The 27,138-nt window shown below is 34.5% G+C and overlaps 1 protein-coding gene across 2 annotated transcripts; it reads right to left on the bottom strand.

Moving 5' to 3' along the window:
* Positions 1-9,697: 9,697 nt before the first annotated feature.
* On the bottom strand, positions 9,698-26,802 carry LOC132199035 (uncharacterized). 2 transcript variants are annotated; one of them, XM_059623408.1, is made up of 7 exons: positions 26,645-26,802; positions 18,989-19,321; positions 15,884-16,189; positions 10,822-10,902; positions 10,648-10,767; positions 10,509-10,592; positions 9,698-10,452 (listed from the first exon to the last, which is right to left on the bottom strand). In XM_059623408.1, exons 1-7 carry the CDS (start codon positions 26,750-26,752, stop codon positions 10,192-10,194), a joined length of 1,293 nt encoding a protein of 430 aa, XP_059479391.1. In that variant the 5' UTR covers positions 26,753-26,802; the 3' UTR covers positions 9,698-10,191. The 2 variants fall into 2 exon arrangements, with proteins under 2 accessions (XP_059479391.1, XP_059479392.1); XM_059623409.1 differs by having other exon boundaries at positions 15,884-16,162.
* Between the last annotated feature and the right edge of the window lie 336 nt (positions 26,803-27,138).

Below are 27,138 nucleotides of genomic sequence, written 5' to 3'. Positions count from 1 at the left end.
ACGCTCATAAACTTTCAAATTTTCTTGGTGCGCTGGAATTTGCCATCGCATTAGGAAGCAGCGTTAACGCCGTGCATTTTAAGTTCACAAAATCTGACGAGTTATTCAAAATCGTAGCGAAATTGTCAAACAAATTGGAAGATTACGATGAATTTAAAATTGGCAAAACCGTTCAGTCGACGTGCAAACGGGCAATGTTGATCGGTCTCGTTCCATTTGGGGTGAATTTTATTCAAACTTTTTCCGCGCAAGACCAGTTATTAACACATTTAAGCCTGTTCTGGACGTACCTCTGCGTACTCACCTACCTTCTTATCACGACCGTATTTTCAGCGGCACTGGCCGCATTTTTCCAAGACCTCAATTTTCGCATTCAAGTATAAATTTATCCCAATATTGAGTTATTTTGATCTCTTAATTCTGGCATTTCAGGAGATTAATGAATTCAACGTAAAATTGAAAACTTTGGAGCAGTTGAGAAAAGATCATCGCCAGTTTTGTGCAATCATATTCAAACTCAACTCCAATCTCGCAACTGTGCTGTTTTTTGCTGCGATGTTCACGGTTTACGATTTTATTTACTGCTTGTACGCTTTTGCTGGAGCGATTTTAGGAATATTCCCCACGGAAAGGGGGAGCTTAATTCCAATTACTGGGTTCTGGATACTGATGATAATTTGCATTTGTGGTCACTTGGCTTGGTCATGCGAGAAAGCAAAAAACGAGGTAAATTGTTTGATAGATTTTGTCCATTTAAAAAATTTCACTCCTCTTTTTAGTGCTTAAAAACTAGAAATGTGCTTATTAATTTGGAATTAAGGCTTACTGGAAAGGAAGCTAAGGAAGAGGTTAAGTTTTTTTGTACATAATGTTTAATCTTGAATTTAATATTAGATTTTCTTATTTCGAGATGAGCTTCTACATGAAACGAATTGCTTCTTTAAGGTTGGAGGCATATTTGAAATTAGCGCAAACAGTTTATTAACGGTAATTTTTTATTTCTACTCTATTAATATGTTTTCCAGCGTACCTAAAACACAAAAATTAATTTTACTAATACTTACGATTTCTACTTGTGGTAATATTTAGCTATTTTAGAATGAGGAATTAATTAAAAATGTTTTAGTTAAGTTAATGTCTCAATGTTTCATAGGCAACTGGATTTATAACTACCTACTTTTTGACGATCATGCAGTGCCAGTATTTGAAGTTTCAAAATACTCTATAATAAAATGCGTGTTTTAAGAACTCAAATTTTCGTTTCAATACTTTCATCATGGCACGATGAGCTTTACAAATTTCCGCTAAATGTATTCTCTTTCTCTAAAAAACATGAAAAGTTGGATATAAAAATTAAAGTAATAGGCGTTCATAAAATTAAATTTCAAGAATCCTATACTTTGCTGGTTGCATAATCTAAAGTTTAAAAATAAATAAAATAATAAATCTGGAAAAATTTGAATAAATATATTTGTGCTGTTTACTTAATTGTCATTTATTGGTTTTTCCATTCATGCAGCTATTATTTTTGTAAACCGAAGCCATGGCAACAGTCACAACAACTACACAATTTCAATTTTTGTCATTATTAATTAATAACTTAGTTGCCCATCATGACTTTCAAGTTTTTTGTATCAAATATAATCTAATTTTGTTTTAAATTTTACTCGCAATATCAATTTCCATAAAAGGAATTAGAGGAATGTGCGGAATCGCCAAACGAACACCATGGAGAAAGCCCTATCGTCACTTTTTTGCTCGATGCAGTTACTAGGAATCATCAATTTGCCGAAAAACACCAAATTATACATAAAAATAGCGCACTTCCTCTACAGTACTGGGTTAGGTTTTTTTGTGTTTTATCAACTCTTCGCTACAGTCCAGGTTCTTTTAATTACCTCTGGTAATAAATCGTGTTTAAATTAACAATTATAAATTTCCAGATTTACATAGCAAATTTATCAATCGGTACGAATAATGCATCTGCAAAGTTCATGCTTGTGGCTGAAAATGTCAGCGCCATGTTTATTATTTTAGCTACTTTTCAATTCAGAATGACAAAATCATACCTGATTGAGAAGATCATGTCTGATTTATGGGAGCAAGTGAAGCTATTAAAGGAAGAAACAAGATTTGAGAACGAATTGAGGAAAAGCTGCTGGACGAAGATTTCCTCTTTTTTCATCTCCTTCTTTCTGCTTTTCATTTTCATGGGCATTTATTACTCCGACTTTTTATCCAGTAGCGGCATTTGCTGGTGCAGCCTCACGATCCAATCAAATTTCTTTTTCTTTTCTTTCCTCGCAAAAGTAATCGGACTAATTTTTGCTACACAAAATACAAAAATCCTTGTAAGTACTGAAAAATTTTAACTTCACGTAAATCTCAAATTTGCATTAAAAAAGGACTGCAGGTTTCGGAATCCCAAAAAAGTTATGGACGTTGTATGCAGAGTTAGGAATCAGCAAGCCTGTGTGGATCAACTACTTGCAAGATTGAATGGATTGTTTTCAACTATTTTGCTGCTGTGCGCACTTTTCTGCATATTTGACTGCTGCTTTGCCATTTTTGGTGTAATCACAGCCATTTTTGACGTGGAGAAAGACTTTCAATTACATGTCGAACCAAATACTTTAATGCTTAACATAATTTGGCTTCTATTAAACTTATCCGGCCCTTGCAGTCTGGTGAGAGAATGCGAGAAAGCCGTCTTCGAGGTATTTTTTGTATCTTCTTCAAAAGTATAATTATTGAAAATTAAATTTAGTGCAATCGTGTAAAGAATGCTCTAATTACTCTGGAGCTGAATTACGACGACAAAGATACCCTTGAGGAGGTATTGGAATTGAGTTTTATTGAACGAAATAAATTATTAAAATTGTGAAAATAAAGATCCGGTTATTTCGGGACGAGCTTTTACATCGAGCTGACGCCTCATTTATCATCGGAGGAGTATTTAAAGTTAGCAGTAGAAGTTTTTTTATGGTACAGTTCATATTAATAATAATTCAAAGTACAAAAATTTCTGATCTATTTATTTTTCAGATCACAGGAACTATATTCACGTATGTGGTAACCATTCTGCAACTGCAGCAATTGGCCAACCAAATTCGAAGCGACGAGTAAAATATAAAAAGACACTTTAAAATTTTAAACGATCTGAAATCGAATGTTTGTTATGTGCGGAATAAAGTTAAAATGATGAAGCGGAAATATTTATTATTTAATCACTGAGGCGGATGGGATCTTTGTTGGTTGATATCAGAATTTGTAGCGAAATTCGTGCTGGTCATGGTGACGTTTTGCATAAAAATTTATTTAAAGATTTAGAATATTTAGATGAATTATTATTATGAAATTTGATTAATATTATTGATGTTACCAATGGAACATTTACTGAAGAACACGCAGACCTCTTCAAAAGAGAGACAAATTTGTGAGTCGACGGAATGGTCACGTAGTCTTTTATTTTCAATTAATAAAATAATTTAATCAATTTTTAAAATAATATCACATAAAAAGTTTTAAAATAAAATATTACATTTATAAAATCACATTTTATTAAAATAACAAATAATTAATAATGTTAATTAATAATTAAAAACATTAAAAAAAAACATTAATTTTTACAAGAAGAAAGAATTAAATTTTGTTGAGAAAATTTTTTTATCCCAGTTAATTTTGCTTTAATGAGGATGGGATTTTCACCTATCCTTTGAAATTCAAGTGAGAGGGATTGAGACCAAGGGTTCATTGACAAGAAGAAGGGGGCCCAATAGACCCCATTCTTCTTCATATATCATTTAAAAAATGGAACTAAAATGATGATTTCTTCATTTTGGTACTTTTGCATGAATAAAATTGCATTAATTAATCGATCATAATTATTAATAAATAGACGCAGTGCAAAAAAATTAATTCTTTAGTAAGAGAGAATTAAATACATACAAAATTAATTTATTCTGTCGATCACATTTTAATCGATTTTTAATTCATTGGATGATTTTTTTCAAATGACCAAGAGAAATTTAATGGATTTTTGCGTTGAATTTTTTATAATGCTGTCTGTCAAACGAAGTCAAAAGTTTGAATCAACCTAGAGAATGAGAAAATTCAATGATAAAGTTATCAAAAATTAATCAATAAATTGCAAATTACAAGAAAGTTTTATGCAGAGGGGTTGAAAAAAAATATGCATTAATTGGCAAAGTGGCCAGCATGGAGGAAGCTGTGTCTCCACTTTTGAATTTCATGAAGCTACTCGGCATTTCTAACTTATCCTCGAATAGAAATTTAATTTTCAGGGTTTCCCATTGTTGTTACAGTTTAATAATTGGAATCGCAATAATACTTTGGCTGCTCATTGAATTAACGGTAAATATTATTGAAATACGACGGACAAGGTATTAAATTTTCCTTAATTTCATAGAGTTACTCATCAAAACTTTCGTACCGAAAAGATGTTCCTGGAATAATTATGTACATCGCTGAGATATTCGTGGCGATAATAATGGTGCTGACTTGTTTACATTTCAAAATTTGCAAATCCGGTCAACTGGAGAGAATATTATTTAATTTTACACAATTGTGGACACACGAAAAGAAGGAATTTGAACGTGATATCAACAGGGCTTGTCTTATAGGAGTATTTTTCATATTAATATTATCTTCGTTGATTTGCATCCATCAATTTGCCACCGGCAAAAAGCAGAATACACTTAACACGACAGCTTGTCTCTTGTGGTGCTCCTTGACCACGACTTCTTTTTTCATTCTGTTTTCCCTTTTTGCAAAAGCAATGGAGATCATCTGTGCTGAAATGAATACGATAATTTTGGTTTGGATGATATTAAAAAATTTTTTCTAATTTTGATTGAATTAATTTCATGACAGAATTGCAAGTTGTTGGAGCCTAATCAAGCAATCAAAACGGTGGAAAATTTGAGAGAGCAACACACTCAAGTTCGCCATCTTCTCTGGAACCTGAACGAGTTTTTCTCGACGAATTTGCTTCTGAGCCTGATTTTCTGGATTTTGGATTTTTGTTTCACGCTCTTCTGCTTGGTCATATCGTTATACGACTTGGAAGATAATTTTCGGATAAAACTCAAAGTTGATAACATAATATTTAACATCCTCTGGCTGCCGATAGGTCTATTCGGCGTCGGCAACCTAGTGTGGAAGTGCGAGAAGGCTTCCCTCGAGGTTCAAATAAATTGATTTAAAATATTTTCGATGATAAAATTAACTAATTACTTCAGTGTAAGCGCACTAAATACGCTCTTCTTAATTTGGAGCTTAATTGCAGAGATGGAGAAGTTTTAGAGAAGGTAAGAAGAAAAAAAAACACTAAATTTCAGTAAATTATGCTCAAATGTTGACTTTTAGGTGCGAATGTTCAGAGAGGAACTTTTGCATACATTAAACATAAATTTTTTCATCGGTGGCATTTTTGAAGTGAACCGGAAAAGTGCTTTCATGGTGAGAAATTCGCAAAAGTCATAAAAAATTATCGAAAAACGTTCGTTTACATAGATTTTTGGATGCATATTCTCTTTCATGATCACCATAATTCAGCTGCAGATTTTGTCCTTTCAAATTATTCAGCTTCAGGCGTAAAAAACGTAGAAATCAATGAGACACATTTAAAAAATTCGACTAACCTGAAATTCCTTCCTGCGCCTGAACTGTCTGAAGAATCGACCAAATCCACCTGAAGAGAAGATTCCAGCGGCCAAAATCCAAAAGCCCTGTGCTGATGATGCCCCTGATGTTGTCACAAACTTGGTCCTCTTGCAATTAAGGACTCCTTATTGCAATGCTAAGAGTACCAAAGAGGTTTTTTTTGATCGCACATATGCCCAATGTTAATTTTTTGCCCCATGAACCCTCAAATTTTTTTCTGCTTATCTGTTTAGGGTCATTCGCTTATCATTTTGTGTAATTTTGAGCGAAAAATTTCGGGCAGTTTTTTTTTAATCATCAAAAACAAAAATTTCCATAAGACGCAATGTAAAAATTCAAAAAATCATATTTTAAGAATAATCGGCGCTACCCCCCATTTTTCTTTGTGCAATCAACTCTACTGATAGGTAGGAATCTATAAAAAAATCTGGGTCCAAAAATTTCGGGCCGATTTGCCGCAAACAGGGGTTGTAGATGTCAATAAGCAGGCCTTAAACACTGAACCGTCGCAGTTTGAATTGCAAATCCGTGATCGCGAATAACTTTTGCATTTTGTCCGACACACTTGTTTACCTTTTGGCTGCCGCGCCCACCTCTGAATCGGAACTGGTCAAATTGAACAATTGCTTGAACATCTGCATTATCTGCCCACTTAGTGAATTCGTCATTATTGGCCAATAATGAGTGAGCGCGCGAAATGCGTGTGAAAAAATTAAACTAAATTTAAAAAAATCTTAGTTTAGAATACTTAAACACATTTTAATAAATATGTAATATTATTTAAATATATATTCATTTATTATATTCATATTATTTTAATATTTTATTTATTAAAAAATTATATTTTTTATTTTATTTTTTTAAATATATTTTTAACTTTGAACATACTTAATTAAACTGTAGATATTGAAATAATTACTATATATTATTTATAATAATTATTATTATTTAAATATGTACAACGTCACCCAAGATCTACAGCAACCCAAACAAATGGAAGGAAGAAATACAGGTGCTTGAGGTGCTCCTGGAGGAAGCCAAGGATATGTCGAAGCAACTGCTTGAGGAGAAGCACGTCTATCTGAGAGAGACCGCGGACAAGGATATGCCAGCAAAAAATGATGATTTTTTAAATAAAGTTGAACCCAAAAAAAAAAAAAAAAAAATTAAAAATTAATTGGGTGGTGCCTTCTGTACCACCAATAAAGGGCACAGGCCGACAAGAATTTGTCTTGGCCTGACCCTAAAAAAAAAAAAAAAAAAAAAAAAAAAAAATAAAAAAAAGCACCGGAACAGCGGCTCGAGGCGTCGGAAACGAAATGGAAGGAAGAGAGAAAGGTGCTTGAGGTGCTCCGGGTGCTCCTGCTGGACACCAAGGATGCGTTGAAGCAACTGCTGGAGGAGAGACCTCAACATAATTCTCATCTATGATTTTTAGCGGATTTTCAACTTAATTATACATTTTGTATAAACATTCAATATTTACTAACTAATGTAATTAATAATTTTTTTCATTAGTGCTTAAATTTCCACTTTATATTTGAAAGTTTATGGAAAAGATTCTGTGTTTTTGTGGCTTTCGTATATAGAAATCAGTACATAGTCATAAATTTTAGAAAGTCCATTTTCTTCACTTAATTCCATGTAGACGAACAAAATAGTATTTCATTCTGACTTTACTGAAGGAAGATTGGTGAATTAGAGATAAATTTTACTGGAAATCTCTGCAAAGACACTTGCCAAATTGTTAGAGTTAAAATTGAATTGCTTTTATTGTATTCGCATCCTGAACCATTTCACATTATAATTCTTATTCAAATTTTATAAGGATTTAAAAATAATATTGAATAAAATTAAACTTTTGACAGCACTAGCAGCTAATTTTAATTACTTGCAAATTGTCTAAAATAAAATAAAATTGTTGATAAGCTACCTCTCTTTGACACATAACATACTTTTTGAACTTAAATAAATTAAAATTGAACAGCATTCACAAAGTAAGATCAAATAAATTATTAAATAAATAAGTAGCCGTTACACACAAATAAATATTGTAGATAAGAAAAGGCACAGTTGGCAACCAGCAGTATTTCTCCTCAAGAGCTCAAGTCCCCTCACCTGCCCAATTTTTGCAAAGAATTATTTATATTTAATGCTGTTCAGTCCATTTTCATTATCCATTTCCATTCATTCTGTTAAGTCCATTTTGTTTGAGTGCGGTTTCAAGCCCAGGAGTTTTTTAACTTTTTTTAAACAAAATCGTCAAAATTCCGGAGGGTCGAAAATCGCATTTGTTCACAAGGTAAGGGAGGCATCTCCGAAAAATGACGTCGGACAAGTCAGTGAAAATTAATTGCAAAATATTTGAACACACTAAAAATATAATATTATTTATTAAATAAATGATAATTTATTATATTGATGTTATTTTTAATATTTTATTTATTAAAAAATTATATTAATTATTTTTTTTCAATATATTATTAACTTTAAACATGCTAAATTAAACTGTAGTTATTTAAATAATTATTATGAATTATTTATAACTATTATTTAAATATTTACAACGTCACCCAAGATCTACAGCAACTTAAAAGCAGCAAACGAGAATAATAATTTTAATTTAATTAATTTTAACCAAATTTTTGCAGCCTCCTTAAAAAACTCCGCAAGAATTTATTCGCAAGAATTTTTTGTATGAAATTCGATTTCCATTATTATTGTTTATTTGTCCACATTAATTGTTACAAATACATAAATACATTGTTTATATTCAATTGTTGAATACAATTTATTTAAAAAAAAAGGAGTTCACGGCACCGCCACTAGCCAGAATTTTGCAAAAACTGTAGAGATCAAAAAGACCCCATCGGCCGCAGTCAATCAATTAACTAGATGACAATTTGAACAGTTCATTAGGACGAGAACTTTAAAAAAGTAAGTGAGCGCAAAAATTAATTATTGCTAGTCACACGCTATTCTTGCACGACGTCATGGCAGAAATCCAACTCCAACAATTGCTTTTTTATTTAACCGTTTGAATTTTGAATTCTTTTTCCATTGTTGCAACCTGATCTGCCAGTTTTTCGTGAAAAATTCTTATTGCGATCGCGAATTTTGACGAAGCTGACTGCAAATCTGCAATGGACCCCATCGATGGACTCTCAAAGCCTCCTGACGACTTTGCTGCCGAGGAAAAACTTTTGCTACCCAAGGTAAATATCGATTTGAACTTTGATGACCATCGTTTTATTTCCAATTGATAATTTTAAAAAGAATTAATTTTTTATAAAAAAAAAAATCTTTAGTTTGGTCAATCTTGCTTCAAATAAGATGGGTTTCGCGCCTGTCCTGCTCAAGTCAAATGAGGGATTGGGCCTGAAAGGGTTCAATGTCAAGAAGAAGGGGGGCCCGTAAGGCCCCATTCTTCTTCATTCGCTACCTATTTTAATTATAAAAGCATCAGCTAATTGATGAATTTTAAAGTCAAATTATAATTCTTTTTTCAGAACACGACCGACTTGTGAAAATATTGAGCAAACTTTCATGGGACGCAGATTCCATTGAATGGGTTAACTACCCATTCAATGAAGGATGTCCACTTGTGTCAAGACTTCCCCTGCACATCCAGGCCAAGTGCGCTGCTGGCCTTTTCGATGATCTCAATGGAGTCACCGTTTACTCTGGCCTTAAATTGGATTCCCATTTCCATTAAGAGCAGTAATACTCAGCATTTAATATATTGATCATATAATAATGGTTTTCCTTCGTAGGGGAAACTCCTGGAGAAATGCACGGTATGGCAAAGTTGTTCTACTTCCTGGCCAGAGAGAAGCCGCCAGCAGAAATTCTTGCGCTTGAGAAGAAGAAGCTAAGTCGGCTAGAAAACTCCACGAGGAAGTCAACCAAGCCATCAAGAAGTGTGCAACCTGCTAGCAGCAAAAAGACTGTATCTCAATATATTTCTTATTCGAACTGTATGAGGATTTAAAAAAAAAATTAAATTCCAAAATAATGTTTAATATAATTAAGATTTTTATTTTGACAGCGCTACCAGCTAATTTTAATTACTTGCGATTTCTGCAAATTGTCTAAAATAAAATACAGTTGTTGATAAACTATTAACTCTCTTTGACACAAAACATACTTTTTGAACTTAAATAAATTAAAATTGAACAGCATTCACGAAACAATAGTAAATAAATTATTAAATAAATAAGTAGACATTAAAAATAAATATTGTAGATAAGAAAAGGCACAGTTGGCAACCAGCAGTATTTCTCCTCAAGAGCTCATCAAGTCCCGTCACCTGCCCAATTTCACGCAAATTTCAATTTTTGCATAGAATTATTTATATTTAATGCTGTTCAGTCCATTTTCATTATCCATTTCCATTCATTCTGTAAAGTCCATTTTGTTTGAGTGCGGCTTCCAGCCCAGCAGGAGTTTCATAATTTTTTTTAAACAAAATCGTCAAAATTCCGGAGGGCCGAGAATCGCATTTGTTCACAAGGCAAGGGAGGCATCTCCGAAAATGACGTCGGACAGGTCGGACATGGTGGCGGCGCTGCTGGCCTTGTTCGCCTTGCTCCACTTCCGCATTATCCTGCCAGCGCGACCCCTGAAAGTGCCGCGAATGCCGCTGCTCTCCTCCTCTTCCAGGGTGTTGTGGTCCGGAATCTCAGGGTCGCCGGCCGTGCTGGGCGCGCTGGCCAAAAGGAATCGCTCGCGCACGTCCTTCAGCACGCAAGCCTCAAGCTTCTTTTGCTGTTTAAAATTTAAAAATTAAAATAAAAAAATTAAATTTTTTTATAATTATTTACCTTATAACACTTGAAGAAGAGCATGGGCTTGGTGAATTCGGCAGAAACCTGCATCTTGGTCTCGTCCGGCTCGGGCACACATTGCTATAATTAAATATTTTTAATTTATAATAATTCTGATAATTTTTAATTATATTACTGAGAACTTCTGGCAGAAGTGAACGGCGTCAGTCATGTCGCTCTTGAGCTCAGCAGGAAGAGGAAGGCGCTGGATTCTGGAGACGATTCCGGAGAAATTGGGCTGCAGGTTGGCGTCGAGCTGAAGAAGAATCGAATTATTGCCTTGGTCGGCGGCTTGTCTTTTTAAACTTACATAACCGAGCTCTTGCATCACACAGGTGATGTTGCGGGACTTTGCGTACGAGTTGCCACTGCTGCGGAAATCCATGTCCCTCTGCACATGGAAAATAAAATATATTAATTAAGTTGAATTTATTTCTATTATTTTAGAAATAATACATTTTTAATACAAAAAAATTTCCCAAGTAAAGATCTAATTTAAAAAAAATCCTAATTAATTGATGAAAACACATGCATACTTTGCATAACCTCAATTAAGCTTTTAACTGTTCTTAATTATAATATTGCGTTGGGTAATAATTAAGCGTGGAAACCTATTTTAATTTATCCACCGACTCGATGAATTGAATATCTCTCTCGAGAATTCAATTAGCAACAGTGGTGTGCAATTAAATTTAATTGTAACCATTTGAATCGCAATAGCTGCCCCTGCTGCTCTTGGAAAATAGGAACGTTTATCAAACAATGCATTGGTTTTGAGTTCACGCTGAGCTCAATACAGATTCAATTTGATATAAATCATTGGCAGTACTTTATTAGCATCGCAATTAAAATAAAAGGCGCGTGATTTATGCAGAGCCCCATTTAATTGAGCTTCTAATCGTGCTGACTAACCGCTATTATTTTATATTCTTTGAGAACCGTTCAGCCGCTTCACTTCGCACGAGCTAGACTCTGACTCAGAATTCATAATATATTGTTTATAAACACGTTTGTAACGGGCAGTCTGCGGAGACATTGAAACTCATCTCGTCCGTAAATATCGCCAATTAACACTTTTCTCACACGCGTTGGTTTCCCAGCAGAAACTTGCCTTTGATTCATCGGGACAAAAAAGGAGTTTTTGCTGTAAAAGGTCTTTTCGTTGTGAAGATGAAACGTTGGACGCGGCAAAAGAAAAGAATCCGGTTTTGCTTTGTTTGCCGCCAGAGATGGGAACTGCGTTTTTTCATTTTTTTTTGTGCACCTCGGCCAATGCACTTTAAAAAAATATTTTAAAAATATATTACTAATAACAAGGAATAAAGATTTTACTGAGCCCAAATTAAGAGAATAATTTTTTTAACTTACGACGATCAAAATGGTCCCAATGATTTGAATTTTGTGTGTTAATATTTGTTCTTTTCTAAAGTGTCCAAGGAAATGATAAAAATTTCCCAATTTATGAGCTATAATTTTGCTATTTTAAAATGTGAAATTTAAATAAGTACAAATTTAATCTTAAAAAATAATTAATAATTTGTAATTAGTGTGGTGCCGCCTTAATCTTTGTTTCAGTCACCCGGAATGGAATGCAAGTCGCCGAGTTGAGTTAGTGCTGTACCGTACACTTGTAACCAAGGGTCATTGTGCACCAAGTCAAGGGTCACGATTGACTAAGGAATGAGGCATTGAATATAGAAATCAAAATGGCAAAGAGAGAAAATTAAGTTGAACTTCAAATTACTTTTGCTCACTAGATCTTGAATGCTTTTTTATAAAATAAACAATAAATAAATTAATTATTTAATAATACATTATTATTCAAATAAATAAATTAATAAGTAAGTAAATATTAAATTTAAAACTAAATTATAAAAAATAATATAAAAAAATTAAATCAAATTAAAAAATATTTTAAAAATATATACCAATAACAACAAATAAAGATTTTACTGAGCCCAAATTAAGAAAATAATTTTTTTTAACTTACAACGATTAAAATGATCCCAATGATTTGAATTTTGTGAGTTTATATTTGTTCTTTTCTAAAGTGTCCAAAGTAAATGACAAAAATTTCCCAATTTATAAGCTATAATTTTGCTATTTTAAAATGTAAATTTTAAATAAGTACAAATCTCCTCTTAAAAATTAATTAATAACATGTGCCACCTTAATCTTTTGAAAACATTGCCGGAAACTAGTTTATATTTAATATTTTCTTCTTTGTCATGGTAAATGAATTCTCTTGTACGTCTTTCAATGTGTGCCAAGGTACTCTCTTTTCAAAAACAATGCTTTCATTAACACATATTTTTGGCACAATTTTTCAGCAAAACGCACGATTCCATCCGCAAACATAACAGTTCTCCATGCGAGTTAGAGGCAACAATGAATTATTGAAATCAAGATAAAACCGGAAGAGCAGACAAAATCTCTACTTCGTGCATTTCTTTTTTGCTGTTGCATCAAATTCTAAATTGATAAAGCTCTTTCTTTTCTCTTTTCTGCCTTGGATCTTTTGCAGATAGAAAAATATAATAAAGCTCACTTGATAATTTTCCACAATTTTTTATTCGAAGATTCGAAGGAGTCATAATTTTTAATGCGGCGTGACAGGAGAAGGAGAACTAGATTCCAAGCTCCTTCTGTGGACTATGTGTGGAAAATAGAAATCAAAAAGGGCCGCCGGACGAATTACGGACAGGGAGTGATACAAAAAGTTGTGCATGAGCAGCGTAACGAGCAAGAAGCTGTAACTAACAAAGCACTTTTCTCGGCTGGTTCGGGTTAACGAGATGTTCTAGCTCTTCCCGCTCAGCAGGCCGAAAATGAAAAGCCTAAATCAAGCAGAACCGTATTGGTATAATAAACACGATCACAAATGTAATTTTAATTTTATTACACTTTGCACGTTGAATTAATTTGCAACGTCATTCTCAAGTCCGCAACGCGCGTTTGCATATTATCGCAATGGAAATAATTCAATTTTTGCACTCTCGGAAGCGTTGATAATTTATATATATTCAATTAAAGCGTTACTGATTTGGATTTGATGATGTCCATGTCTGATGGACAGTTCCGCGTAGGAAGAATTTCTCAGATGATTTTTCAGCGCCGATTATCCAGCGTGGGACTTGTGTCGGCCGTTCGAATTATACACGCCACCAAAAATGATAAAGTAATTTTGGATTTTACGCTGCTTTCTTTTTTTGGATTGGCGTTTATTATTGAGCCTAACGAAATTGGATTTGTAGGTAATCGTTCTCTATTTAAAGGTCATTGAACCATTCCAAAAGTTGTATGACCCGCAGATTCAAAAGTCGCATATTCAATAATTTTTGGTTAATAAAGAAATGAAATATGAAAATTTTGATATAAATCGTTAAATAGCAAAATGATATTGAAAAAAATTATCAAACTTCTATTTAATGAAGAAAAATTACACTAACGGGATGATTCTCTGATACATGTTTTCCCTTGTTATTATTAAATTATCGCGGCACACTGCAAAAAAAAATGAGCACCACAACAATTTGCCAAATTGTCCGCGGTAATTCAGCTCAAGCAGCCGGTCAGCTTTCGCAAAACATTCTGACACCCGCTGAGTGTAAACAGAGCCATTATTCTCTCGTAAGCAGACTTTTTGCTTTCAATATAAATTATCTCACTTTGTTTCAGTCACCCGGAATGGAATGCAAGTCGCTGAGTTGAGTTAGTGCTGTACCGTACACATGTAACCAAGGGTCATTGTGCACCAAGTCAAGGGTCACGATTCACGATTGACTAAGGAATGAGGCGTTGAATAAAGAATAACATCAATAACAAGTTGGAATTAGAGACAGAAAAGAAGTTGTTGAACTTCAATTTACTTTGGCTCACAAGATCTTGAATGCTTTATTTATAAAATAAACAATAAATAAATTAATTATTAAATATTACATTATTTGAATAAATAAGTTAATAAGTAACTAAATATTAAATTTAAAAATAAATTATAAAAAAAAATTTAAAAAATAAATGCAAACTTTTAAATAAAAAATAAAGCATACTTTATTTTTATAATTAAAAAATATTTAAATTTAATTTTTGTTTTGCTTGTAGTTTATAGTATTTAAACTATTTTACAAGGAACTTTGACTGAAGTGGATAGTTTAATTGAGTTTGAGTGCTTTTGTTTAAATTGAATTCAGAGAGCATTATTTTAGAACTAAAAGCAATAATGCACGGCCGCTCCTTTCCATCTCTCTCTTCCTACGATTTGTGTGCTTAAAGAGCAAAAAGGAATATAAAAGCAATATCGTGCCAAGCTCGTGGCATTCGTTTGTGACCGTGTGTGTGTTTTTTATACATACCGTACCATGCATGTCACTCTTTGGGAAAAATGAGTAAGCAGTGCACATAGCATTATAAAATAATAGGCTGTTCTCCGTGATCGCCGCGAAAGGACAACAAAAAACCAGTTCCGCGTCTCCGTTTCGCTTTATATATTTGCAGGCGCGAGTGAGATTTATCTCGGCAGCGGATCTCAAAGAGCTGAAAATTATACCGATGAGCGCGCGCGTGCGGCACATTTATGGCGTTTGAAATCATGCGGAGAAATATCTTGGATTGTGTCCAAGTCAAATATTTGACGCCGTTTATGTAGGGCAGGCACACAGCGTGTGTGCAAGAAATTCCGCCATTTAATTGGTACAACTCGATTCTCAGCTTGAAAATCCAGGGGATATAAATCAAAATTAAGAATCATGATAAAAAAATCGTAAAAAAAGAATAAAACTTATTAAATTAATGAAACTGCTAATAAAATTGGTCTTTTACAGAGGAGACAAGAAAAAAACGCGTTTGCAAATTACTTACAGTTTAAATTTTGTAAGCTTAGAATCATAATATTTATTTTGTATTGTTCAAAGTTCTAATCATTGCGTTATTAAGTCAAAAATAATAATAATAAAAATGCCACTAATAATGCCCTCTGAAGGGGTCAAGACAATTAGTTTGCAGTTTGCATGTTCTACGTCCAGTGAAGGAGCTGCAAGTTTTTTCTCGATAAATTATATTAATATTGATGTAATAAAAAACTGGATATATAAGTTTATAAAATAGTAACACTGGACAATTCGAGGAACTATATATCACGTTAATTTGGTCTTAGGCTACAAATGATAAGTATGAAAATTTAAATTTATTATTTAGAGTTAAATATCAATTAAATCTTTTTAATTTGCTTAAAATATTAAAATAGTTACATATAATTCTAATATTAAAATTATAATTATTAATTAAAATTTTTTTCAACAACATAATTATTTTAATGAAAAAATAATATAATATATAAAAGTGGATAAAAAAATAAAAGGAGAAATTGTACTTACTGAGGTACGAGGGTTGTAGAAAGCGGCGAACGGATTCTGCTGGTACTGGTAGTAGGCAGGGTTGGGCACAGCTGGGGGGTAGTAATAGGGCTGGGGTGGTGCGTAGCCGCCTCCGTAAGGGGAGTAGCCCTGGGGAGCGTAGTTTTCGGGGGTGAAGGGGTAGCGATGTTGGAAGGGTGGTTGCTGCTGGGGCTGCTGAGGAATGTTCTGAGGGGTGAAGGCGGCGGTGGCAACGTTGGCCACGTTGGCGGCCGCGGCGGCCAGATTTGCGCCACCATGCTGTGAAAACACCGAAGGATTCATAAACTGCTGAGGACAAACAGAGACAAACACGGGTGTGATGCGTGAGTTAATTGTTAAAAGTGTAAATGTTTTTTGGAGTTATTAATTTCAGGTGAGGAGGAATTCGTGATTGGTTTTATGTAATTGTATATATGAAATTGTGTGACTGACAAGCATGATGTTTAAAAAAAAAAAACATAAAAAATTAGTTTGACTGAAAATAAATAAAACATCTCAAAATTTTTATGCTTTAAAAGTTTCTGCGATATTTTCCTAATAACAACTTCAAATATTAAACCTCCCAATCAAATTTTTGTGCCTAAGAAAAAAACGTATAAAAACGGTGTGCTTATTGTTTTCTTTGTGGCCACCGCAAATCGCCGACAAACGAGCTGTATTTTCCTTGTTTTTCTTCCCGAAATCAAACACACACGTTCTTTATTTGTGTGTACGGGCGTAAAGCTCAGCAGCTTGTGCGGTTTGTCTTTTCTTCTCAATCAAACAAAGCCATCTGCGTGCGATTCGTGCATTCGGACAATTAGGTGCCGCCGATAAACAAATACGCGAACGCAGCGGGGCCTTTGCGGCGAAGGAACAGTAGCAAAACTATGGCCGTGTGAAATAATAATTTCACGCTTACTCGTGCGTTTAAGTCTCCGTCCCATTCAAGATTCTCTCAGCGGGCCACTCTCGGAAGCGCTAGGCCTACACGCTGGATGGCCTTAATTTGATTTAAAACAAATCTCGCCCAAAACTGCATGCGGCCGATCAACTCCACTGGCTGAGCCACGTGGGAAAAACGCACTTTTTCGATCACGCAGCAAATTACATCCGGTCTCAATTCCTAATTCTCCCAAATAACAATAAACAACCATAATCAAAAATTATTTCAATTAACTTGTATAAAAAAAATCACGATTAATTTCATAAAGTTGATCAAGATTTTGTAATTAGCAATAATTATAGTAATTATTTCTTTTTGCATCATAAAAATGTCATTACTTGTGGTAAAGCACAGGAAAAGAATACAAGTTTTTTGTAATCTTGTCGGAGGGCACAGAAGCTATGAACCCTTTAATTAACCAGCTTCTCATTACCCAACAGAAAATACAGTTGCTTCGAGTGAAAATAGCGACCGGTGACTTTGAAATAAGCGGAAAGCGACAAACAAAACCGGCGCGGTGGAAGAAATCACGTCAAACCACAATTCTCTCTCGCTATCTGATGCATTGTGTGCGTTCAACTCCCTTTCATTATCTGCATGCTAACAAGCAATTTAGATCGATTCAAAGAGGCATTGAATTCCGACGAGATTGAGTTGCCAATTTCACGGTCGTTTTTTGCAATTCACGGAAACGGAATGCAATTTTGTCGCCGAGAAGAGAAATAATCGAATGGCTAAACTTTTCCGAGTAAAATGTCAAGAATTACATCTCCATTAACGGTACAGATTTTCAGAGGAGTGACCTCTCTTCTAGTGAAATATAATTATTATTTATTATCGGAGTATTTTTCAAATAAAGCAGGTCGATTTAAAATGTTGATCGATTCTGGTGCGTAAAACCAGCAAACCGGCGGTGCGTGGAAGACAAATGCATTCCAAAGTGGCCCCCGATTAAGCTGTGGTCCATTATTTCCATGGAAAACGGCGGGCGATCAAAACAAGTGAAAAAGCGGCCGCTGTGCGTGAATAATGCCATTTCTCCCACATCACAACAGGCAACAATGGGAGTTAGTCTGTGTTTTAGTGGAGCAAAGCTAATCACCCACGCTCTTGGTCGCGGTCGCCGTTTTTCCTCGTACGACGCATGTGAGAGACAAAAAGAGGATTTTCTCGCCAGATTAAATTTGCGACAGTCGGGAGAACGTTTTGCACCGGCACGTTATTTTTATGAAAAGTGGGCTAATCGTCCGTTAAAGAAGTGCTGATCTGCATGTCTTAATTTGCGACAAGTCATCCTCGGATAACATCACGTCTGGTGACGGAGAGAAATGAATGCAAATTCTCTTCTCACGCGCGTTTGCGATTTAAAAAATGTGCTTTTTACTTCAATTTTCTGCAAATAATGATAAGTTAAGAGCTAATTGTAAGTCAGAAAATACATGTGAATACATGTCTTTTATAAGAAAATATATAAATCATATAATTTACCTTCAAATTTATATAAAATAATAACATTAATAAAATTATATGAAAATAAATATATAAACAACAAAAAATATAAAAAATTGGATAAAAATTAAAAATTACAGTAAAAATAAAAATATTTATAATTATTAAGTTTAAATCATAGTTTTTACCAAAAGAAGTTTTTTACTTCGATAAAAACATTATTAAAATTATCAAATTAAATTTGCTTTTCACGCATGTGTGCGAATTAAAAAAGTACCTGTTTCATGAATTTCTCTGGAGATACCGATAAGTTGAGACATGACTACAATAAAAAAACAATGTAGTCTTTGAAAAGAAGTACAAGCCTCATACAATTTACCTTGTTTTATATTGAAAATAAAATTTAAAAAATTAAAAGGAAATAAATAATATTAACTAATATATAAAAAATATAAAAAATTATAGTAAAAAATAAAATTTATTTATACCTGAAATTGGTTTTAATTACATAATAATATTTTTTTAAACCATTTAATTAAATAATTTACTAATAATTGAGCAGAAACTTTTAAAAGCTATAAAAAATAAAATTTGCAAGGTTAGCAAGGTATATTTAATTATAAACTAAAATAGTTAAATTTCAACCAAACAAAGCAATTTGTTCCTCTACCTAAAAGCAAAACCGATCAAATAAACCAAAAAGTACTCACGCTTTTGAGCCCTTGCAAAAGTGCCTGCAGCCGGAGCAAAGTTTCCGAGCCCATGTTGCTGGTCCCGATCGGGTTGAATGGCCTTCTCGTGGAGCTCGGTGGAGCAGTTGTGGTTTCAGGGAAAGGAGTTGTGGTGGTCGTCGTGCTGGTCGTCGTGGTTGGCGCCCTCGTCGTCTGGGGCACCGTGTTCTCCAGGTGCTCGAACACGGCGTGGGTGTTGCTGGGCCCGGGAGGGCCGCCTTCCCCAGCAGCGGCCGCACACCTGGCCGCCGCAGCCCTCATCTCCTCACGGACCTCTCGCACCACGTCATCTCCAAAACAACTTTCGTACACCTGAAGGCACACAAAAAATAATGATTCTCGCATTAGTGAAGAACGTATTAAGTAGTGAGAGGCAATTAAGGTGTCTTTTTGTTTTTGGTAAAATTTATAAAAAATTATATACGTATGACCGAAAATGGAGTTGCGGACAAAACACTAATTGAACTCTTTCTTTCATTTGGGAAATATCAAATCAGTGAGAGCTGCCGAGTCACGCAGTAATAATCCCGGATTATTTACGATTATTCTCCAAAAGCAAAATCAAGCCGAAAAAGTGGACAAAAAAGCGCGATTCACTCTCGGAAAGTGGCAGTGTCGATTTATTTATGCCTCTCGTTTTCCTCTTTTCATCGCAACTGTTGTTGTGCATTGCGCGCACCTGATGCTGCTGTTTCTTTTCTTCATTTTCGCCGGGCCGAACACAAAGTGCGCCGAGAGTGAAAAAAGCGCAAATACATTTCCATTCCGCTGGCCAGCGGTGTATTGTGTGTTCGCTTTCAATCTTCACTTTTCACTGCAAACAACAATCGGACGGACACCAGCATGCGAGCACACCGTCTGTCATTTCCGCAAACGAAAAAAGAAGAAGAAGTGCTATTATTCGGCGGCGCGGACACTGCGCCGCTGATCGCGAACAGGAGTCATTGCTCCTGTCGTGCGGGATGGCGAACTGAATTAAGAAAAGGATCTGTTTGGCACGCGGACTCACAAAGAGCTACTTTTCGCAGAATGCGCACATCTGTGTTTGAAATGGAAATTTTTGAAAGCGAAATTTTTAATGTAATCCAGCAGCAAATTAACACCAATAAAATTTTCTTTAATACGACTATGGATCAAACCAACTTTCATGCAAAACTCCGCAAAAGTTCTTATTAAATAAGGGTTGAAATGTTCTTCCTAATTAAATTATGCCTGTTAATAATTTGCTTGAAATTTATATGTTTAGAAATTTGAGAAATAAATTTAAATTCAATATAAATTTATTGAAAAACATTGAAATCAGGAATCTAAATTATTTAACTTTTTTACTTTTTTCTTTGAATCTTTGTTAAATGATAGTGAAATAATTTGTTGTTGAAAATTTTTTTATGTTTACATTTGTTTATAAATGGACGCGAGCTCATAATTTGCTACTTATACCCCATAATTTGCTTAACAATGAGCGTTGTTTATCTCGCATCGAAAGCTATTAAATTACGTCAAACAATAATTATCAAATAATAATATTGCATCTGCGCGTGATTCCTCGAGGAATTGCTGCTGACTTGAAGCGGAATCCCGTTTCGTGCAGGGTGATTATTTAGCAGAATTAATGGCCGATGCGCCAATTAAGCTAATTCAGCCAACAAAGCGTAATTGGCGAGCAAACAATTGCCATTATCGACAGCAGCGAGCTGGTTTTCGTGAACTTTCCGTTCGCACTTTTCGCCCGTAATTATACACGCCAATCGCACAAAACACGAGTTTCAGACGGGAAGATGCATTGAAAGATGAGTAACAGTAAATTTAATACAGAGATTAATCTGCCAAGGACACACGCGTTGCTCCTCTCTCCAAATTTATTCGATTGCTTGTTCGCATTATTTCCGGGAGTCGGAAACGCACTGGAGCATCCCACGCGCAAATGAGAAGATCTTTTCAAGCAGTAAATTCAATTTATTTTTTCTCGCTACCTGCAGCGCTGTCGTTTGATAACAAAAGAGAAAGACATGCGACAGAATAATTCGTCGAGCGTGTGAAATCACCAGAGAAACAAATATACCACCGGAGAAGAAGAATTAGCAGGAAGAAAGATTATGAGAAATTCTCCCGAAAACGTTTTCATTAGAAAAACGTTATGATGCTAATTAAATTACGCACCATATCTTTCCGACTTTGTTTTGTTCCGTTCCGTAAAGAGAAACAATTTTTTTGCATCATTATGAGTTTCCTCTGCTTTTTTAACTTTGTGTAATTAATGCGTAAAAAAATATTATACAATAGAAAAACAGTACTGCATTCTAAACTCCTGACCCAAACAAAAATGTAATTAAATTGCAGTTAAAATTTAAATTTTTTCTGCTAACCAAGCCAACAAACAAAAAGGCAACACATACTCGCGGTTTATTTGATTTTAAATAGGAAAAACAATTAAGTTGTTAGCGAGTCAAGCTGACTTCCATACCTTGAGAAAATTGTAAAAAAAATAAAGAAGGGATTTTTCGCTATTTATACACTTTTTTACTAACAAAAATATTTAAAAAAAATCACCTTCCACCTAATATCTTATTAAGAATTTTACTTTTTAATCTTCCTTTAGCCTTCCTATATTGATTTTACTAGCGTCATTTTATTTTCAATTGACCGTATATTAATTAAAAATTAAATAAATAGGGCTGAAAATAAGCATAATATATGTTTCATCTTTTACAATAGAGCACACTCGCAGTCACTCTCAACTCTGATCATTGTGGGAAAATCTGCATGCAAAATCCCTTTCTTTGTAACCTTCTTGTTTGAATACTAAAAATGCTAATATGTTTGGGAAGAATAAGAAGACAGGCGTGTGTGAACCTAATTCCGGAATGGGCACACTGCACGTCGAGAGATGCGAGCAAGGCAGACTCGGCGCCGATGTTATTAAAATAATAATGGAGTGCGCTTATCGCACGCTTCGTATCATCATCGGCCGACCGGATTATGTTTCATACGCAACTTGTACTTAAAAAGGATTTCATTATTGTGTGCAAAAAATAATTGGCTTTTGATAAAAGAAGGAACTATACTTTTTACCGGCAATTTTTTAAGTACAAAAATTGTTTATTTTGAATTAATTTTTCCTAGACGAATCGGAGAGAAGATTTATAATCTTAAGGTGCTCTTTGTTGCATTAAATTGCAAAGAAATTTTTAAATTTAATTATTTGAATAAAAAAAACTATATTTTTTTAACTGTCTGCTATTGTAATTATTAAAAAATCCAATAGAGCTACTTTTGAACGCGTCATGCTTCTTTGCCCTTGTAGATTTCATGGGTCTCTACTTTCTTTCTTTCCTCTTGTTATCCTTCATTATTATCTTCGCCAGAAAACACACGCGTGAAATGAACTCTGCATTATATTTCCATGCCCGGCCCTCTCTATCTTTTTTGTCCATGAATTATGACCGTGTTTATCAACAACCGTAGATTCTATCTGTTTTCTGATTTAGCGCCGCCGCCGAATCGCAATCGAGAAAAATTATAATGAAGAGGAAGCAGCGGCACGATTTTTTGCTATCGCGTCGGCGTCGTGCCCCAAATAATAAAGCAATAAAATTTGACTGAGACAATTAATCGCATGTTAAAAAGCTGTTTATTAATTGGCACCTGCAAAAAGGTCCAGTTTTCTGCTTGACTGGCACATTGAAACTTTTTGCGAGCAAAAATGTTCACTTTGAACATTATTAAAATTATTAGATAAGATGAGAATTACGCGTGGGAAATCAAATTTAATGATAAAAGCCACTTATTTTTTTAAGTCTTTTCCTCCAATATTATATAAAACCGCTACTAGGAATGTGCAAATTAGCATCGGTTTAGATAAAACAGTGACGCAACAATCAGACTTGTGAGAATTTTAGCGGTACAGAATTAATTTGCTGCTGACATGTAAGCGGTTCTCGCGGAAAATATATGTGCCATGGGCAATAAAGATGTCACTCTTGTTTAGGCATGCAACAGCCGCTATTAGAGTAATGAGCGATTTGACGAGCGAGACGTGTGTTCTGGTTTGCATTTTAAACATCGTCTTCCCTTATAAATCGAGATTATAACGTTGCAATGAGAGAGACGTCCGCGTGTATCCTGCTCGCATGCATCCGATGCACTTTGCATAAAACGGCCATAAATTTGATTGTGTACCATCTGCATGAGTGGAATTGAGATGCAAAGTGCATGTTATGAATATGCCTTTTTTGCTGCACAGATTATCATGCACAAAGCGATTTCTTAGAAGTTGGTTTTTTGCTGTGAAGCTTCGACAAAATTAAATTGAAAAGAAAATCCAAATGAATTCAAATATTGAAATAAATAATAAGCAGTGATAATATTTTAAAATTCTAATAAACGCTTATTCCAACAATCTTTATTAGATGGTCAAAAAGCTTATTATTTAATTGTAGTTATTGATACTTAATCTAGTAATAATAAAGTAGATTGAAGTTTTTCATCTAGAAAGTCGGAGAAACAGATAAAAAAACAAATTTTTTTTTAAAAATATTTTTCATTTGTAAAAGTTACCGATTTGTAATTAAATATAAAATGTATTTTTAAATAATATTTGAAGAAGTTAAATATTAACAAACGCTTTAGCCAAACTTTCCATTAAAAATATTTATTTACTAAACATTAAAATATGAATTAAATTTAAAAATCCAATAAACTATATAAATTTAAGGAATTACTTTAAATATATATTAAAATCAAAATCAATATTACATTCAATTTAAAAAAACTTATTAAATTAGTGGAAATTCTTAAATGCTCATCTGTATCATGAAAGCTTTTGTCCTGCATATGCAATTTTATCATTTTGAGAGATACAATTTGCAAAAGGCCCTTTCATCAGTTAAACGCTCCAAGCATTATCTTGGCTTCGCTTTTCTTATTATTTTTTTTTTTTTTTTTGCGGCGTGAGTGACATGGGAGCGGAATTGAGTCTTTCAAAGTCGCATTCATTCTGCACCATTTGTTGGCCTCAATGTCCTCCATGGTTCTTCACGCAACGCCGTCAAACGACGCCTATTTTAACACATCCTCCTTTGAGGTTTTCTTTGAAATCGAGCGTAATAGACGCGAGCCGCATTGCCGAAGATTCACCACTACCGGCGTATGAATGTTGAATTTTTCACTTGACCCCGATTTCGCGCCGATTGATTTCTGTGTGATCGGTGTCGGTCGGTCAGCACGCGAGAGAGATTGGATTATGCCTTATTGTCAAAGAAACTGGGCGCAAAAATGCTGGTAAATCAATCAAGAAGTGGATTACGGGACATGCGAGAGTCGACCCGGCGGCGAAAAAAACGAAGTGTGAATGCATCGAGCGAGCACGTAATGATTAAATTGCTTTTAATTTCTTCATTTCTGGAGCACTCAGGAGGAAAGTTTCTTTGCAGTTTTTACTGATGCGGTTATTTGTTAAAACACTAGTGAAGAGTGAAGTGGTAAAAGATACAAAAAGGATAAGAAAGAAAATTAAGTTCAGCTGCCAGTTATAAATATGATTTTTATAAAAATTTTAAACTACAAAATTTAACCAACAACTATAGAAATTATTAAAATAATATGAAAAAATAGATTAATTCAATTAATTTTAATTTAAAAGGAATTAAAATATGAAAATAAATTTAAAAAAAAAATCTGAATAATGAACAACTCTTTTCATTCTTATATTAATTATATCATTTGAGTTTATAATTATAAAATATTACATTATGCTAATAAAAAATTGTTTGATCACAGCAGGAGCACTGAAAAAACTCGTATTTGAATAATTCGTCCCGCTGGTTTTTCCTCTCATTTGTCTCTTTTTACTTTTTATTCATTAATACTAACTGACAGGTCTTTCCACCGCATCGCACACGACTGTCTAACCTTCCTATTACACACCAAGTGATTTCAACCAGAAATCTTTTTAATGCGCATTCTTTTTGCCGAATCAAGTGACTCGAGAGTCTTCGATTCATTAGAGCCGGACATGGAAAATTGAAGTACAAAATAGAAAACGGCTCTTCAGTTGTAGTATTCGGACGATTGAATTGGGAAAGAACGGAACTCTTTGTTTTTGCACGCGATTTCTTTTACTGCTAAAAGCATATTGTCTCAATTTAGCTGCAACGAAAAATAATTTATATGACCTTAAAAATACTGAAGTTGATAACTAAATTTGACGTCTCTCAAAAAGGAACATTCCTTACATTAAAAAATCACGATTTTGCGGGAGCGACATTAGCAATTGGTGTCGATTTCGTTTTCAGTCTGCGGTCGAAATTTTCATTTCTCTCCTCGGAAAGCGTGAGGACGGCTGCCTGCAAAATTGCACTCCCCCGTGTGGTGCCTTTTTTACATCATAATCAGAATAAGTGTAAGTGTTTTCGGTTGCGGCTGGAAAAAAGACATTATCTTGCGGTGCGTCTAAAAGCAAATTGCCCGCAGGTTTCGAGCGTTCAACTCGTGTCTGCGGGATTCTCGAGACCCACGCACGCATGGAGCACCCGCACCTTTCTTGACCTTCTGGCCATTACCCTGACACTGCCAAGACCCTCCTTTGTTCTCTGCCATTAGCACTTTGTGACAATATGACACTTTTTGCGGTGGGTGAACGTTGATTGAAATAAAACCGCAATTCTTGTCAAGTAAATCTCCCCGACAACACTTTGAAGTTGCCGCAAGTACAAAAAAAGCACAAATTTGAAATTTTTGAATTATATTTTTCAAAAAACTTCTGTTTATAAGTGTTTATTCTAATAGCGAAATCTCAGGTAATGAAAAAAAATTCCATTGGATGATTAAATTCCAAAAAGCGGTAAAGTTTTTGCTCCGCAATCATAATGCGGCAGAATGAGAGAAACAAAAAGTTAATGCAGCAAAAAATTTGGGCGCGTAACTTGTTATTAAGCTTGATTCATACTGCAATTTTGCTCCGGAGATAAAATTGACGTCGAGAGTGCAGGAGCAATACTGGCCGGCAGGAGATTGATAATAATTGTGTGTTTGGTGCTCAGTGAGCTATTGTTTCATGTACAGTTAGTCATTTCATAACGAGGAAACTAGGCTATCGAGATTTTTTTAAAGCGCCACACTCGAAGAGGAAAAGAGCAAAAAGTGGGCAAAAACAAAAGGTGGAAATTGCACACTCACCTCTAGTCAGAGGAATACTTGAGAGATGAATGATGCGTTGTTATTTGTGTGCGTTTACGAGGTCATTGAACACGAAAAGTGTGTTTCATTCAGAATGCAATCATCATAAAGTACACTTGAAAATGTGCGTGTTTAATAATTATTGCATGAATAAGTAAAAAATGAGTTAAAATTGTAAAAATTCCCTTGTTTGGAAAAATTGCTATTTCATAAAATGACCCAAAACTTAATTTATTTTTCATGATGTTAATTAAAAATTGACTACAATTTGAATTAAATCAAATTTCTCAAAAACATTGGTATAAAACATTAAGAAAATTTTACTTCAGAGAAATTCACGAGTCTCATCAAGAGTAACTTGATGATGGACGCAACAAAAGACACCGATTAAAATTATAATCCTTCCAATAATTACCAAAAAATGCGGCAATTAGTCACAGAGTTAATTGAGACACTCACCTTCATCATGGCGAACTTCTTGATGTACTTGTTCTCGTCGGAGCCCCAAAAGGCGAGTGTTTGGCCGAGCACCAGGCTCAGCAGCAGGGCGACCCTCAGGGACATCATCTTTGCGTGTGCTTCCGTGGTAAAGTGTCTGCAGCCGCTGCGCCGAGTGCACTTTATAGCTTCGTTGGACCGCCAGGCCTCCTCCCTCCTCCGGCTCAAGACGCACGGCAAAGCCACTGGCCGCGAGCGCGGATCCGCACCGGCTAAAGCGGCCTCACACATCTCCAGTTATTACATTTTATTTCGAGTGAAATCACACTTTTCACGAGCCATTGCATTATTGTGCTCCAGATAAAGAAATTGTCCTGAACAGAAAGGTGTATAATTAGTGATAAAAAAAAATTATTTCATACCGCAATGCAGAGAAAATCATTTTAACCAAACTAATATGTTCTAATTTTTTTTTTTCAATTTAAAATATCGACTTGTGTTTATTTATTTATTTT

This window comes from Neocloeon triangulifer, unplaced genomic scaffold (assembly GCF_031216515.1).
Source record: "Neocloeon triangulifer isolate White Clay Creek 2 clone unplaced genomic scaffold, ASM3121651v1 ptg000013l, whole genome shotgun sequence".
Taxonomy (NCBI): domain Eukaryota; kingdom Metazoa; phylum Arthropoda; class Insecta; order Ephemeroptera; family Baetidae; genus Neocloeon; species Neocloeon triangulifer.
The sequence above is the reverse complement of the archived record's forward strand: the minus strand, read 5'-3'. Positions and strand labels throughout refer to the sequence as shown.

Bases quoted from the DNA above. Each gene is read 5' to 3' on its own strand.
- LOC132199035 (XM_059623408.1), bottom strand. From the start codon at position 26,752: ATGATGTCCCTGAGGGTCGCCCTGCTGCTGAGCCTGGTGCTCGGCCAA. The intron at 19,322-26,644 runs GTGAGTGTCTCA...GTGTGCCTTCAG, and splicing joins AGAAGTTCGCCATGATGAAG to GTGTACGAAAGTTGTTTTGG. The intron at 10,903-15,883 runs GTAAGTACAATT...TTCCATGTGCAG, and splicing joins TCTACAACCCTCGTACCTCA to AGGGACATGGATTTCCGCAG.